At 49.5% G+C, this 14,213-nt stretch overlaps 6 protein-coding genes across 6 annotated transcripts; 2 read left to right on the plus strand and 4 right to left on the minus strand.

The window, feature by feature from the left end:
• Positions 1 to 81: 81 nt before the first annotated feature.
• N7481_010482 (uncharacterized protein) lies at positions 82 to 595 on the minus strand (the record flags this gene model as incomplete). Its single annotated transcript, XM_057269701.1, has 2 exons — positions 82 to 534; positions 584 to 595. The coding sequence occupies 2 exons, from the start codon at positions 593 to 595 to the stop codon at positions 82 to 84; spliced, it is 465 nt and encodes a 154-aa protein (XP_057116875.1).
• A 573-nt stretch (positions 596 to 1,168) lies between these two features.
• Positions 1,169 to 2,132, minus strand: N7481_010483 (uncharacterized protein; the record flags this gene model as incomplete). The annotated part of the gene is made up of 2 exons (XM_057269702.1): positions 1,169 to 2,042; positions 2,098 to 2,132. 2 exons carry the CDS (start codon positions 2,130 to 2,132, stop codon positions 1,169 to 1,171), a joined length of 909 nt encoding a protein of 302 aa, XP_057116876.1.
• A 263-nt stretch (positions 2,133 to 2,395) lies between these two features.
• On the minus strand, positions 2,396 to 5,338 carry N7481_010484 (ankyrin repeat domain-containing protein; the record flags this gene model as incomplete). Its single annotated transcript, XM_057269703.1, has 6 exons — positions 2,396 to 3,752; positions 3,893 to 4,068; positions 4,238 to 4,450; positions 4,515 to 5,089; positions 5,142 to 5,177; positions 5,248 to 5,338. The coding sequence occupies 6 exons, from the start codon at positions 5,336 to 5,338 to the stop codon at positions 2,396 to 2,398; spliced, it is 2,448 nt and encodes an 815-aa protein (XP_057116877.1).
• Positions 5,339 to 6,940: 1,602 nt separating this feature from the next.
• N7481_010485 (DUF3632 domain-containing protein) lies at positions 6,941 to 7,949 on the plus strand (the record flags this gene model as incomplete). Its single annotated transcript, XM_057269704.1, has 3 exons — positions 6,941 to 7,282; positions 7,374 to 7,437; positions 7,522 to 7,949. The coding sequence occupies 3 exons, from the start codon at positions 6,941 to 6,943 to the stop codon at positions 7,947 to 7,949; spliced, it is 834 nt and encodes a 277-aa protein (XP_057116878.1).
• A 397-nt stretch (positions 7,950 to 8,346) lies between these two features.
• Positions 8,347 to 12,053, minus strand: N7481_010486 (proteasome regulatory particle base subunit RPN2; the record flags this gene model as incomplete). Its single annotated transcript, XM_057269705.1, has 5 exons — positions 8,347 to 8,667; positions 8,725 to 10,965; positions 11,024 to 11,547; positions 11,621 to 11,790; positions 11,914 to 12,053. The coding sequence occupies 5 exons, from the start codon at positions 12,051 to 12,053 to the stop codon at positions 8,347 to 8,349; spliced, it is 3,396 nt and encodes a 1,131-aa protein (XP_057116879.1).
• Positions 12,054 to 12,543: 490 nt separating this feature from the next.
• N7481_010487 (uncharacterized protein) lies at positions 12,544 to 13,917 on the plus strand (the record flags this gene model as incomplete). Its single annotated transcript, XM_057269706.1, has 1 exon — positions 12,544 to 13,917. One exon carries the CDS (start codon positions 12,544 to 12,546, stop codon positions 13,915 to 13,917), a length of 1,374 nt encoding a protein of 457 aa, XP_057116880.1.
• Between the last annotated feature and the right edge of the window lie 296 nt (positions 13,918 to 14,213).

The following is a 14,213-nucleotide window of genomic DNA, read 5'->3' on the forward strand; positions in this document are numbered from 1 at the left end:
CACTCGGGCGCTATGACAATCCGGCCGGGGTCACTCTCTAGCCACAGCATCTAGCTACAGCACTCGCATGAAGAAATCCACCTAGTTATCAGGAAGTTGTTTAACCATCTTCAAGATAGCAGACTCCTGGTCGCCAATAACAGCACGACCGTTAGTCCAATCAACAGTGACAGGCTTAACGAAGCTCCCAGATGGATCCTCCTTGAACTTCTTCAATGCTTCATCAGCAGTCTTCGCACCGCGAATCAATTCGGAAACAGCGTAGGTCTCCTTGTTACCCAGACCGCCAGTGCCACTGGTCGGCGAGATGTAATCCAGGATCGAGCGCAGCTGATCGGTCGTTGGGTTGTCGGTTGTGACTTCCAACTCGAATTGGCCGCGTTGTTGCTTTGAGTGGGTGCTGTGGTCGCTGGCCTGATCTTCGGTTGCGGAGGAGGATGCAGCGGCTGAGGCTTGCTTGAGGATGTTTAGGGTTCGGGTTGAGGGGGCGAGGTTTGGGTTGTGGAAGAGGGTGATGGGGTCGAGGGTTTTGCTCTGGTGGCTGGTTAGCGTTGTTGGCGGGTGTGATGGAAGGGGGACTTACAAAGCGAAACATTTTGATGGTTGGAGGGGATTTGTAAGTAAAGGGGAGAGTTCAAGTTGTAAATTGGAGGTGATTTGAGGAGATGAGGAGAGTAGAGCAGAGGGGGAAGAGGTGAAGTCGGAGCTGGAGTCGGGACAGCTTGGGATGATGTCATGTGCCGGGATCCCGTTTGGGTTAGTCACATGAACAATACAAGTTTGAAGTTGAATTGTCGAGTCATAAGATACTACAAGTAATTACTGTGGGTACTCTTGTTTGCTTGGCTGGGATTGAGTTTTGGCATTTTGGAATCCAATAGAAGGGCTTTGATTATGAGCATCTGCTATGGTCAAGTCACATACCCACGCTGCAGTATCCATGCCCAAGTTGGTATAGTTGACTCCAGCATTGGACCAAATATATTATTATGATTGCGGGGGCGATATTAGAGAACAAGATAATAAAGTTATAATAAATTAAAATGCAGAAATTAATTAACTGGAAAGCATACACTATTACTAGTAGTACCACTATAGAAGTTGTGACTGAACAACTTCAAATCAGGACAGAAAGTTTTCGACATCCTCTCCAAAAATCTATTTTGGACTACTTCTTGTTGCCTGAGCGCTGCTCATAATTCGCAACAGCAAGACCAGTTAGTACGATCAAATCCCGTAGGCCACCTGCTTCAAGCCCCTGCCCTTGTGGCAAGGTATCCAAGAAAATAAACCCATCTTCATTCATAACCGCAACAGTGGGATTTTTCCGGATATCCCTCTTTGGACTCAGGCTCGCAGAACTGCGCGCGGTCCCCAAGCTCACCCGACAAACATGTGTATTCTTGTTCGTTGAAAATGGCAGTTTCGGCTTTGTCTCTCCTTCCCGCCAGATCCAACCGTGGTGACGATACCACGAGATACTAGTCGTACGGGTTTTATTCAAGTCTCTAGACCCCTCGAACTTCGACGACACATTTTTCCACTCCCGGGAAAACTGGAAATATTCTTGGAACTCTTCGGTGAATCGCCAGCGTTCGCCGTTGGCTAACCTGATACAGCCCCGATACTGGAAACAACATTTGCAGCAGAGCATTGGGGGAAGATCTACATCGACATTGCCTATGATTTTCTCCGAGCTGAAAGATAAGGCCGCGTTATCTTCCTTTCCCAAGGATACCGTGTCTTCTTCTTCTTCTTCTTCCCATCTCGTGACTATCAAGTCATTTCGAGTCAACTTGGATGGGGTAGTGTCTGGTTGCGGGAGACTGATTCCGAAAAAGGCGGGGCTCCAGACGTTGTACATTGGGAAATTTCCTTCGTCTTTCCAGGTGTCTGTTTGGGTTATCTGGGATTGCAGACTCGGCTCTGATGTGAAGAGAGAAGCGATGGTCTGGCTGAAGGTCCGAGGCTCGGGCCAGATGTGAAGCATTTCTAAGGCTTTGGGTTGTGATGACTCTACTACCTTAGAGACCACGTTGGCGCTATGCAAGTAAGATGTTATCAGCGGTTGCCTGAGATGGCTGGGGGCGATCTTACTCGGGAGTGGTATCTCTCTTTTCCAAAGTCTCCATCTTGTAGTCGACGACGGCCTGGCGGGAATATGGCTAGGTCTTATATTGTCTAGTGCTGAGGCCGGTGCGCGTAGGCCTCAGACAACTCTAGGCGGCAGCCATGTTCACCTCTGCGGCCACGCCCCATCAGCATTGTATACCTAAACAAAAAATCTAACATCACGAGTCGTCCGAGAGAGCTTTGGTGGCAACTACCTAGACTCGCCGAGAGCGCAGGAAAACCCTGACGTACCCGGTGCTGAAAGGGACGGCAATTCCCAACCTCAATCAGATTCCATGGACTCGACCATTGAAATATCATGAGCACCGGCGTCTAATAGCCTCTGCACGATCATGGTTTGTCCTGTTCTTTTCGCGGCTTGTAAAGCATTGCCATATCGACCACCTTGGGCATTGACATCAGCATGGGCATCGAGGAGTATTTGGACTATTTCGATATCTCCATAAAATGAAGCAATTTGTAGAGCACTGGCGTATGTGACACATTGGGAATTGACATCTGCATGAGCGTCAAGTAGTAATTCAACTACTTTGATATCTCCATCGAAAGCGGAAGCTTGTAGAGCATTGCCATATTTACCACCTTGGGCATTGATATTGGCAGAGGCATCTAGGAGTAGCTGGACCACTTTGATATTTCCCTGCCCTGCAGCAGCTTGTAAAGCATTGCCATATCGGCCACCTTGGGCATTGACATCGGCCCCGACATCTAGTAGTAGTTGAACTACTTTGATTCTTCCGTACCTTGCAGCAGCTTGCAGAGCATTGCCATATTTACCACTTTGGGCATTGACATTGGCAGAGGCATCTAGGAGTAGCTGGACCACTTTGATATTTCCCTGCCCTGCAGCAGCTTGTAGAGCGTTGCCAAATTTGCCGCCTTGGGAATTGACATCGGCCCCAGCATCTAGTAGTAGTTGAACTGCTTCAATATTTCCACAATAAGTAGCAGCTTGTAGAGCGTTGCCATAAAGCCCACCTTGAGCATTGACATCTGCTCCCGCTTCGAGTAACATTGCCACCACCGCATGATGAGCATTTTCTGAAGCCGCCTGCAGCGCGTTTCCCTCATCGTGCGCCGCCTGGTCGATATCTACTCCCCCGTTTAGGAGCCATTCGACAAATTCCAGATTTCCATTTTCGGCCGCCTCAATCAATGGCGTTTTTCCAGATTTTGTGTTTTCTGCCCCACAGTCTGCTCCATTCTGTCGCAGGATCTTTGCCACTGCTATATGACCACGTCGAGCTGCGAAATGAAACGCTGTATTTCCGTCGAGGTCTTCGGACCTCAAATCCTCGCTATTTGAGGCCAGCCATTCTATGACATCGACTAGGTTGTATAATGCAGCCACGTGTGAGAGTTTGGTGCCGAGCGGTGGGAATGTGTCTTGGGATGTGACCTCTTCGCCAAAGCATCGATGGATGCTGAGCCATCGGTCGAACAGCCGCTGAAGGGTATCAATTTCATTTTGAAGCACCTCAATTCGAGAGTCGGCACTTTTTTCCGCATGAATGAAGAGGTTCTTGGTGGCGTATGGAAGAAACGGGTAGCTCTGAATCAATTTATTTTTCGTCAACTTTCGAGGCGTGTTTGCTGTGGCTAAGTAGACCAGACAAGACCTATAAAGAGTTGCTTGGAATTGTGAGAAAGGTGCCGTGTCCCATTCAAGTGATGAACTCTTGTCGGCTGACAGACGTAAAAGCTCCAATCCTTTGGTGGATAGAAAATCATAACCGACTGGTGGACCACTTGAACTAACTCCAAATTCCCTTCAAATCCCCAGGGTGAGTCCTTAAATTCCAGCTCACCAGGTACTACTTCGACCAGGCCGCCAGAAAGAGCTTTGATTTTTCGCTTCATGCGTTTGTCGCTGTCGACAAATCCTTCAATATTCTCCCATGTTTTTGTTGGGGGGGGATATTTTGGCATTTTCCGCTACCAAGGCATAGCGAATTTCAGTCAATGTCAAAGACCGCTCAGCAAAGCACAGCCATTGAAATAACAGGAACGACTGTCCACGATTCCTCTCATCTATCACACTGTTCAATATGTATGTATATACTTCCTCTAGATCAGCCGGGACCTCATTTAACCAGGAACTGACATCATCCAACGAATTTCCGTCAAGAACTCGCTGTTGAAGAAGAGGAACCATGATATGAGCCCATTGGAAGACGCCATTTGCTCGTTCAGTCAGCTGCTTCATAAGTTCACCCTTCAAATCTGGAGTGATATCTTCCTCTTCTTCCATATCAGCAAGAACATCGTCGATGTATGTCGCGATATCCCCCCCGATTATGATCTTCGACGCAGATTTCTACAGTCTGGGGGCTTGCTATGATAGGATAATGTCGGCATGATATGCAGATCTGAACGGGTACGTTCTCCTTTCTAGCACGAGTACTAAGTCGATGGAAATATGCTGCCAGCTGCTGGGCGGACTCAGCCCCTGTCTCGTCCAGAGCATCCACAAAGACTCTCACTTGCTGCTGACTTGCCGATGTGAGAATAGCACCCGTCAGTAGCTCTTCCAGTGTTTTCTGTGGCCATTTGTGTTCATCGTTATGCCCAAACAGCCGACATCGTTTTTCATAAGCCTCGCGGACGGCACAGCGCACAGTGTCGTCTGAGGCATATATCTGGTTGAGCAAAGACCTGAACATACCAAGCGGCGCTCTCTGTAGCTCAGAACCTCGAGCTGTAAAGAAAAAATCGAGTTGAATACCCCCACGTCGATCATTTCCCCGACATTTCTCGAGTTTGTCGTAGAGAAATGCCATCAAGGTCGATTTGCCTGCACCCGGCTTTCCTTTGACCCAAAGTAAGCCATGACAACTACTCATCCAGGTCTTGTAGTCTTCCATTTCCAGGATCCATTCGCAGGTGTTGGCATGACATCGCTCAATGTTGTCCCTCCGATCTAACATTTGAGGAAATGCCAGGGATTTGAGAACCACTATAAGGATAGTCAGTGGCAGTCTCTCTTAATCGTAAGGGGCTATACATACCATTGTCTTTATCTTGCTGTGGAGCTTCTGATTGGCCTAGTCAAAGACCAAAAAGCCAACTGTCAACCAATAAGGTGCGGTCGAGAAGGGCCTTTCTGAGACGTACCAGGAGAGTTGAAGTTAATGGTACCGCCGTGGTTACTCCCCAGTTGCAGAGAGGAAAGAGCATTTCCAAAAGACATTGAGGTGGAATCCATCGTTGATGAACGGCTTATCCGGCGATACTGTCATGGGGAGAGTAAAGGCCTTAGTCCCCACACGGTGCTAATACGATTCTCAGCTCTCAACCCCGCCATCAGGTGATCGCCAGCCGCTACTTACTTTGACACCAAATGATTCTTTGTTTTGAGAACAGCGAGTCTCATGAGGTAATTATGCATTTTTAACTCAGGGCAAGCCTTGTGTTAAGGAAGCATATTACGCGTACCTTCTTCAATGCGCTTTCTGTCCGCTGGTACTCGGGGACGGCACAAAACGCGATCTATAACCCAAAGAAATTAGAAGACTATATCATATCCAAACCTCCAGAACAAGAGATAGCTAGGTCATAGTTGTTTCCTTCCTTCTTTTTAGTTGTGGTGATGGTAATTAAAGTTGAGGATTGAAGGGGCAATGCAAGTGGTTTCATATTTTAATTACCTGGTCATGCTTACTTGGAGTTACGACGGTCTACCTAACCACAGAAGATAATAATTACCCTAATATTTTCACGGAGCAAAAGCCGACTGGCATACTAAACGTAATTAACCTGTGAACATCTACTCCCATCACAGTGAAACACAGGAGCAGAACTCTAAAGGTTAAAATGGAGGTTGTTTGTTTTAGAGTTAAAGTAATGGGTCTGAAACATCACAACCCTTTGGCGAAAGCTTAATGTATAATATTGCAAGAAGGGGATCCGAGTCAGTAAAAGAGCGTAGGCTTCCAAGGTTGAGCTATGAGTGTTTACAACCAGTTTTATTTCGACCAAACTGAATCACTCACTATTCGGCATCGCAACTCCTAGGGTTTTCGGCTTGTAAGGCAGCTTCATTCACAGAAAAATAAAACCAATAAGACAAACAAAATAGAAATTTGTTGATTAAAGAAAGAAAAGTAAATACTCTCTATGACAACCCTAAAAACAAAAATATCAAGAACTGTAGGTATAGAACCTTCCTTATCTTCAGCCCATCTCCACCCATTTTGACAGGCAACACCCAGTAACATCGATAATAAACCGAGCAATTCACCCATTTATCCCCCAACGGCCGACTCAGAGAAAAGCGCTTAAACAATCACACGATTGGATTTCCCCACCTCGTGCCGGATCGCCCCTGTGTGCGACATTTCGAGGGCCGGCGCTTAGAGACACGGGAGAACATGTTCGTTTCGCCACCCGATCCCACGTTCATGCATGCGTTGAACCCTGAAAAACAAAGGTGTAGTGACATAAATAGACCCCCATCTTCAACTCCCATAGATGATGTTTTTTTTCGCGCCGTACTGTTTCAAATACTTTGGTACTGTTTTAGCTGCAATGCTCTTGATTGGGGGTACCGGCGATTTGAAGGTGGGGGGGAGCCGCTTCGGCGCATCTTGACAGTCACGGCGCTAAAGTGAGGTCTCCATCGCGGTATACTTGAACGGATCTTTCCTTTCTATTTTGAAGATGCACTTTTCTATTTTCTAACTTTCATCCACTTTCTTTACCTTTGAATTCTCCTTGTCTTCTTCTCCTTCCCTTCGAGTTGCTCTATATACACCCGGGCACATACATTTTCATTCGTTCATACCGACTTGTTGTTGAAGCTTTGAGCATGGCGTTGCATTTCAGATCTACCGACAATGATTACAGTCAAGTCTTCATCATCTTGAGGGATTGGCTTCAAGCTGATTCCCCTGCGCCTTCTGGAGAAATCGCAAACAAGATTGATGCTTACCATGCCAAGTCCTTCGAGGAAGAGAAGCAACTTCCGAAAGAAGAGAAGGAAGGCGTGGAGCTGGATCCGGATGGGTGCTATGGGCCATTGTGGGAAATATGGATAGCTTTCATTGTGATTGTGGAACAGGTTCCACACAATCATGCTGCCCAAGACAAGCTGGTTGATGTTATAAAAGGACTGAAGGACTTGGCGGGTCGCAAGGTCGAGCTTGAAGGGGTATGTATGAGGCCGAACCAAACCAAACAAGAAAGCAACCGAGTATAGGCGAATCCAAGTCAGCTAACCGATTCTTTGATCTCATCTCCAGGCCGATTTAGATGTTTGGAAAGCACTGCCTATATTCCATAGCTGCATACGCGATTACTATCAACGTACGTCTATGGCCACTCGATTCAAATTCCATTAATATTCCTCTGCATTATATTCTCAAAATACTAATTTTGTTACACATTCAGCACATCTAAATACGGAAAAGCCCGTGTCACCCGAAGAGGCTCAAAAGTGGCGCAACGTAACATCATTCGTGGCACGCTGTTGGCAAATTGGATTTTTCAACGCGTCTCGTCAGGCGTTATACTTACTGCGCGCCACACTCGAGCAGCCAGTCAAGGACACATCGGCCTTGGAGCAAGTCCTTCCCATAGCATCAGAATGGATTGTACATAGCCGTGCTGCGCTTCACGAAAGTGTCCAGTCAGGAGACAGCGGGGAGGAAATCCAAAGGCAGAGTGCTGGTACACTCTACCAGGGGCCAAATAAGCTCTGTATCGAGAGATGGGGGTTCTGGCAAGGTCGGTTTGAAGGGGTTGCTGGCCAACTTCAGAAAGATATCAAGGAACTAGCCTTGCAGTGTGCATCGGAGATGGGGAGCATTTCTAACTAGGAGTTTTTGTTTTGTATTTTGCATCTTGGTACTTTGTCTTCGCCATGTCATTTAGCTAGTGCTTGTGAATGAATCCGAAATCGATAAAATCTTACCTATCAGGAGGGCTGCAAGCAGGTCAAAGAACAGTGGATCATGCATGCCGTAGTATCTTCCCACACATCCCCGACTATTAAAACTCTAGCATGCAACTTGGAGCATACTAGCAAATCGGGTACTGACCGAAGATTCAAATGCAAACTACGAATAAATAAATACGATAGGTATTATCAATGCAAACAAATGCTTCATATCACAAAGCGGCAAAGCCGCGCTCCCAATAGATCAGGTCCGAGAACCCGAGTGGTCTAGTAATACATCCAGCGTCAAAAGGTTAATCACGCAGAACCGTCTTCCTTTACTCTTCCTCCTCCGACTCATACGTGAACTCGTCTGGAACCGGCGCATCCTCGACGCCCTCCTCATCCTCATCCACAGCGGTCAGAACACCGGCAGCGGCAGAGGCACCACCAGCGCCGGTCAAACCGGCCAGGGCTGCGCGCGCGTCGGCCCGTTGAGGGGTCTGGAGAGCTGCAGTTCCGATAGCCGCTTGCAGGCGGTCTTGGAGTGTTTCCGTTGGGTGAGCCGGTTGGCGGGTCTCCTTGCTGGCCTTGAGTTCGACAACTTCGCGGGGTTCGTCGGGTTGCTTATCGAGAACGACGACAACGCCACCGGTGGGCTAAAGGAAATGAATTAGTAAATATGATTCGCATGATGGGACGTTATTGAAGCTTACCCTCTTGACCGGCTCGTACCGCGGGTCGGGGAATGTGAGGTACTTGAGTTGGGCTGGTAGTACGCGGGACATGTTGTCCAGCTCATAGCCAACCTTCTCCCGCTCCAACTTCTTCTTCTGCCCTTCACCAGCACCCTTCTCTTCCTCCTTGCCTTCATCTCCTTCGGCCTTGGGTGCCTCATCAGTCTCCATCTTCTCTGGTAGTTGGTCGGAAACCTTGGGAGTGGTTGGCGTTTGGTCGATGTCCATGCTCTCACGGCGGGCTTGCTTCTCTCGTCTTTGAGCACGGCGCTTGGCTTGAGCTGTTGTTGAAAGTACTGCGGTCTTGACCTTCTCCGGCGTCTCCTCTGTCTTCACTTGCTGCTCAGGTGGGTAGTCAAACAGGCTGGGGCGTGTGTTGCTGTGGAACTTGAACTCCGGAACCTCCAGCTTCTGGTCCACACCAATCACAGATGTGGGCGCAAAGCTGAGGGAAAGGAAGTGAGTGAGAGGGAACCAGTACCAGTACTGGACGAAGACGGCAGCACCAACGATACCGGGCATGTTCAAGTTGCCGGTCTGAGTCTGCAGGCTGATGGTGCAGTTGCGACCACCGGCATCGATGATACCCAGAGCGACGGCACAGCCGAACTTGGCCATGGCATCCTCGTGACGGTCACCAAGCATCTTCATCATGGCCTTGCGCAGGCTAGTCACACGGGGGTTCATCGCCTCATTCTGCTGGGCAAGAACCATGGCCAGGGCGATCAAAGCACCCTGCCGAACAAAGTCTGTTGAGTCCTTGAGCATAGGCTCCAGGAGATCAATAGCCTCGTCCAGACCAGTTCCGGCGCAGGAGATACCCAGGGCCATGGCGGCACCGTAACGGACGTGAGGGTTGTAGGATTCCGACAGCAACTCCACCATGCGAGGAACGCTCTGGTGCTTGCGGAACAGAATGAAACCCAAACTAAGAACAGCAATGCGGCGAACATCATCGTTGACATCACTAACGGCAACGTGAAGAAGTTTGCGGACCGCCTTGTTGCTGCCACTGCCACAGTAGGCTAGGGCAATAGCCATGATACCACCGTAGCGGAGAGTTGGGTCAGGATCACCGAGGAGACCGTTGATCAGCTCATCGGCAGCCTCCTGGCGTCCGTACATGATCAAGGCCATACCCATAGCCAGACCCCGCACAATCTTCTCGTGCTGAGTGTCGTGGGCGTACTGGATCATGTCTTCCAGCGCCTTCATGTTGCCAGTGCCCAACATGACAAGACCCATTGAAAGACCGACGGCCTCACCGTTCAGAGCAGAATCCGTGTACAGAACGTTGCGGAGATCTTCGTAGATACCCTCGTCACCGGTGGCCATACCAGCAACACCCAGACCCAAAGCTCCACCATGCTGAACGACCTCTTCGGTAGCCTTCTTGAAGTGGTCGCGGATAAGATCGACCGCCATGCCACCGTGGTTGGCGTAGATCAGACCGAAGGCGTACAAAGAACCACCCTGGCTGTAAACTGAGCCTGAGCCTCCTCCAACACCAGCGATTTGCTCTCGAGGAAGATAGGGCTGCAAAAGCTTCTGGCCCTGGCTCAAGTTGCCACGGTGAATGACACCCAGAGCAGCAGTCGCTGTGAATTTGGACCAGTTGACAGCCTTGCCAAGCCACTCCAGGTTGTCACGGAAGAACTTGTCGTGAGTGGTTCCGGCATGCATGAAAGCGTTGGACAGAGTGACGGCCGTATGGAAAATAGAATTGCGAGCCTCCAGGCTGTCACGAATCTTATTCAAAATTGAAATGTCGGCCTTGTTGTTTCGGTAAAGGAACTCCAAGTTCAACTGAATGGTCTTTTTACCATCCAAGATAGCGAGAATACTCTTGAAGGCGGTTTGAGCATCGTCCAAGTCATCTCCCTGGCCACCTGACGGCCGAGACGAGCTGTCTTGGTCTTCGAGCAACGCATCGGACTCCTTGGGCTCTTCTTCCTCAGTCTTATCCTCGGTTTCGTCCTCGGGCACGAGCTCGGAGATCTCCTGACGGACCTTTTGAAGGAACTCTTGAGTGCTGTTGTCGTAGAGATCGAAGGAAATTTGGTAGGCCACAGCCAGAGATCGTGCGTCGCCCTTCTCGACAAGTTGGCGAAGAATGACGGAGGCCATCGAATGTTCGTTCAGGTAGACAACACATTTAGCAATCGAGAAGTAGTCAGGGGCCGGAATTTCGTTAAGGAGTTCGAGAATGAGTTTCAGAATCTGAAAAGTAGCTTGTCAGCGAATGCGAGTCAAAATATTACCTTGCATGCAGACGTACCTCGCTGCGGAATTCCCGTTCCTGGACAATTCCCATGCAGATATCCAAAACGTATTCCATCAGCTCCTCACTTCGGCGAGATTCACCTTGCTGCTTCTTCTCATCAGCGCTGGCTCGGAGGATGGCCATGCGAAGCACGTCCAAGCTCTTTGCCTCAATGGCGATACCAATAACTTGGCGATAGCGCTTTTGGCGGAAGCACTCCTCGAACAATCGCTCGATAACAGTCTGAAGTTGACCCTGAACACCACGCTTCAGAACCAGAGAGGTCTCCTCATGTTGAACGCTTGTGTCATCGCCACCGGGGTGTGCCGCGTCAATTCCGGGGACCTCCTGGCGTGAAAGAAGGGACTTGGAAGGCAGGGCGGATTTGGAGAATGGTGTGATGGGGGAGGTGAGGCTTGCGGATGTGCTGGTAGCGCCATCGCCGGACGCGGGAAACTGGGTGTTGAGGTTGGCGGCTTGGTCACCACCGCTAGGTCGTTGGGCGGCTGAGAGAGAGATGAAAGTATCGACGCATTTGGCTGTAGTGGGACGCAGAGTGTCAGTTGATGCGAGCAGATGGATATGAATCTGATGGAAAGTCTGCCAACGTACCGATAATTGTCTCCTCGTACTCGCCGCCGCTGTCGAGCTGGAACAGCTTTCCTGCACCGAGGGCGAGGACCATACTCTCATTATATTCCTGCAGATGATAATATACCTTGGAGGCAACCAAAGCTGCTAGTCCGCGTTCGGGGAATGATTCATCTTCGTAAAGGGCCTCACTGGATGGACTGCATCAGCGGTGCCCGACGGAATGGACATAAGAGTAGACGGCCGGTAAAGACGCGCCTGCATCGGCAAAACGATACTAAGCTCTGATGGAAGAGCGAAAGGGACTGACTTACATCTCAGGAACGGCATTCACAACCTCTGTCCATAACAGATCGATCTGAGAATCTAATGACTTCAAGGCGAAGACCTTGAGCTCTGGGTCGGGCTCCGAAAGAAAGCCGACGAGACCGGCGGCCGAAACGAGTCCGACCATCTTTATTGTGATAGACGACGTGCGTCAAGTAGATTGATGGGAAGCTGTCGAGCTTGATTGGCGATGTTGTTGGCGTGACGAAGCAACGTCAACGGGAAGGGAGCTTGGGGAACGAGCGAGCCCCGAGCAACGGCGAGTTTGGATGGGGGGGGAATCAAAAATCCCAGAGAATCGAAAGATAAGAGGTACAAACGCGAATTAGAAGAAGGCGAGACGAGATGGAAAGGACGGAGTGATAATGGGGGAGCTGGAAGCGGACAGAAGCTTCGCAGGCGCGAGTGAGTCCAACGTCAGGAGCTGACTAGCTGACTACATGGGTCACGTGTAATGACGCTCCCGTTCTCCCGTTCTCCCGTCAGCTGCAGGAGTCCCGAGACCCCTTCTGCCTCCTGCAGATTATGCGCTTTGATCATGGCCGATTTCTGTTAAATAGGGGTTCTTGCTTTCCAGGAACCAAGCAAGGGCTGCCACTTCACCATTTCCACCCATAATGTCCACTTTGATGCCGTTTCGCGACAAACGCCTACCACCAATGCCAGCAACAGCTACAGCTTCGATGTACCACCACAACCCCCTTCTCTATGTCGACCGCCAGTCTAAACACATTCAGCGGAATCTGCAAACTTTGATTGATGCGCAAAGTGAAGGTCTGTTGGCTGGTTTGGCTCAACAGCAACCAGATGACACGTCTGATGGAAGCTTCACTCCTACCTCTTCGAGAGTCGGTCGGTCTCGGTCACCCTCCACTATACCGGCTAGACAGCCGGTGCCCAAGAAGATCGGACTCAAGGCTGCTCGACAAGGTATTTTCCAGTCCATCTATGACCTTCTAAAGCTACGAGAAGAGGAGCGGGAGATCCTGTCGTCTCAGACAGACGAGAGAGATAATGCCCTTCATGAAATCCAGGGATTCACCACACGAAGGAGTGGATTGGAAGAATCTATCTCCAACATTCATAACAATCGAGACAATCACCGAGCTAAACACCTACAAGAAGAGGCCCGAACCCTCGAAACTGACATTCATGAACTGGAAACCAGACTGTATGAGATGAAGGCTCGACATCGGCATATCGTCGGCCAGATTTCCCACATTGAGAATTCCGTCGAGGCTAAGCTATCATCCTATACCGAATCCCTATCTATCCTCCAGAAAGACGTCCAAACTTATCTCCGCGACCCTCCCATCCAACCTCTCTCGCAGCGCAAAAATGGCCAAACTACATTCTACACTCTGAACCCCAAACGTCGGACTCTTGAGATGGCTCAAGAGCACTGGAAGTCGGAGCAAGAGAACATCCGTGGGAGACAGGATGAGGTATATGCGGAGATTATGGCTCTAGAGGAAGGCGGCGGGGTCTGGAAACAGGCCATCGCTGATATCTCCAGTTTTGAGAAACATCTCAGAGCCAGCATGCGACAATATATACAACTGGATACCGGTTCCCATGATGGAAGCACTACGGAGTCCAAAGCAGAAGTTGCTGCAGGTGTGGTCAGCGATTTGGATAAGGTCACCCAGGCGCTCGAGGCTCACTTAGAACTCTCCGAAAGCAAAGATTGGAAATTACTTGTCTGTTGCCTTTCAGCAGAGTTGGAGGCTCTCCGATCAGCGCACAAACTACTTCTTCCAGCTTTTGGCCTGTCTGTTCCCGAGGAGAGAGGCAAGCAGGCTTTGTCACCATCTCCAGATGCAGAATCGGCTAGCAAGTCTGTAGATACGCAAGAGGAGACCTCGGAGTATGAGAATGACCTTGAGCCCCCCGATGATCTCCTGAAAGATGCCGATGCCAACCATACGGATGCCGCATCACGGTCTGAAGATGATGAACCCGATCCAGCTTGGCTACTCCCGGAGTCTTGATGCTCTTGGTCCTAATTTAGTATTCATAGACCATAGAACCATTTAGCGAGGAGATACTCTGTAACCAAGATTTATATATTTAAACTATCTTCAAGTTCCTATTTCAATGAATTATTCAGCCAAGTACCTATCAATGGCCTACCAGTGCATTATTTGTTGAGAATACTAGGCTAAGTGTGCCCAGGTGTGTTGTTGGATTTGGAACGCGAGTGGATCTGCCCGCCTCTTCTTTCCTCCAACATCAACGTCAACAACATCCTCCCTCCACAGGATGGTCATGGCGAAAGAACCGCAGT

Source organism: Penicillium waksmanii (genome assembly GCF_028829765.1).
Source record: "Penicillium waksmanii strain IBT 27052 chromosome Unknown utg000009l:1.0-4314994.0:1.0-4318279.0, whole genome shotgun sequence".
Lineage (NCBI taxonomy): Eukaryota > Fungi > Ascomycota > Eurotiomycetes > Eurotiales > Aspergillaceae > Penicillium > Penicillium waksmanii.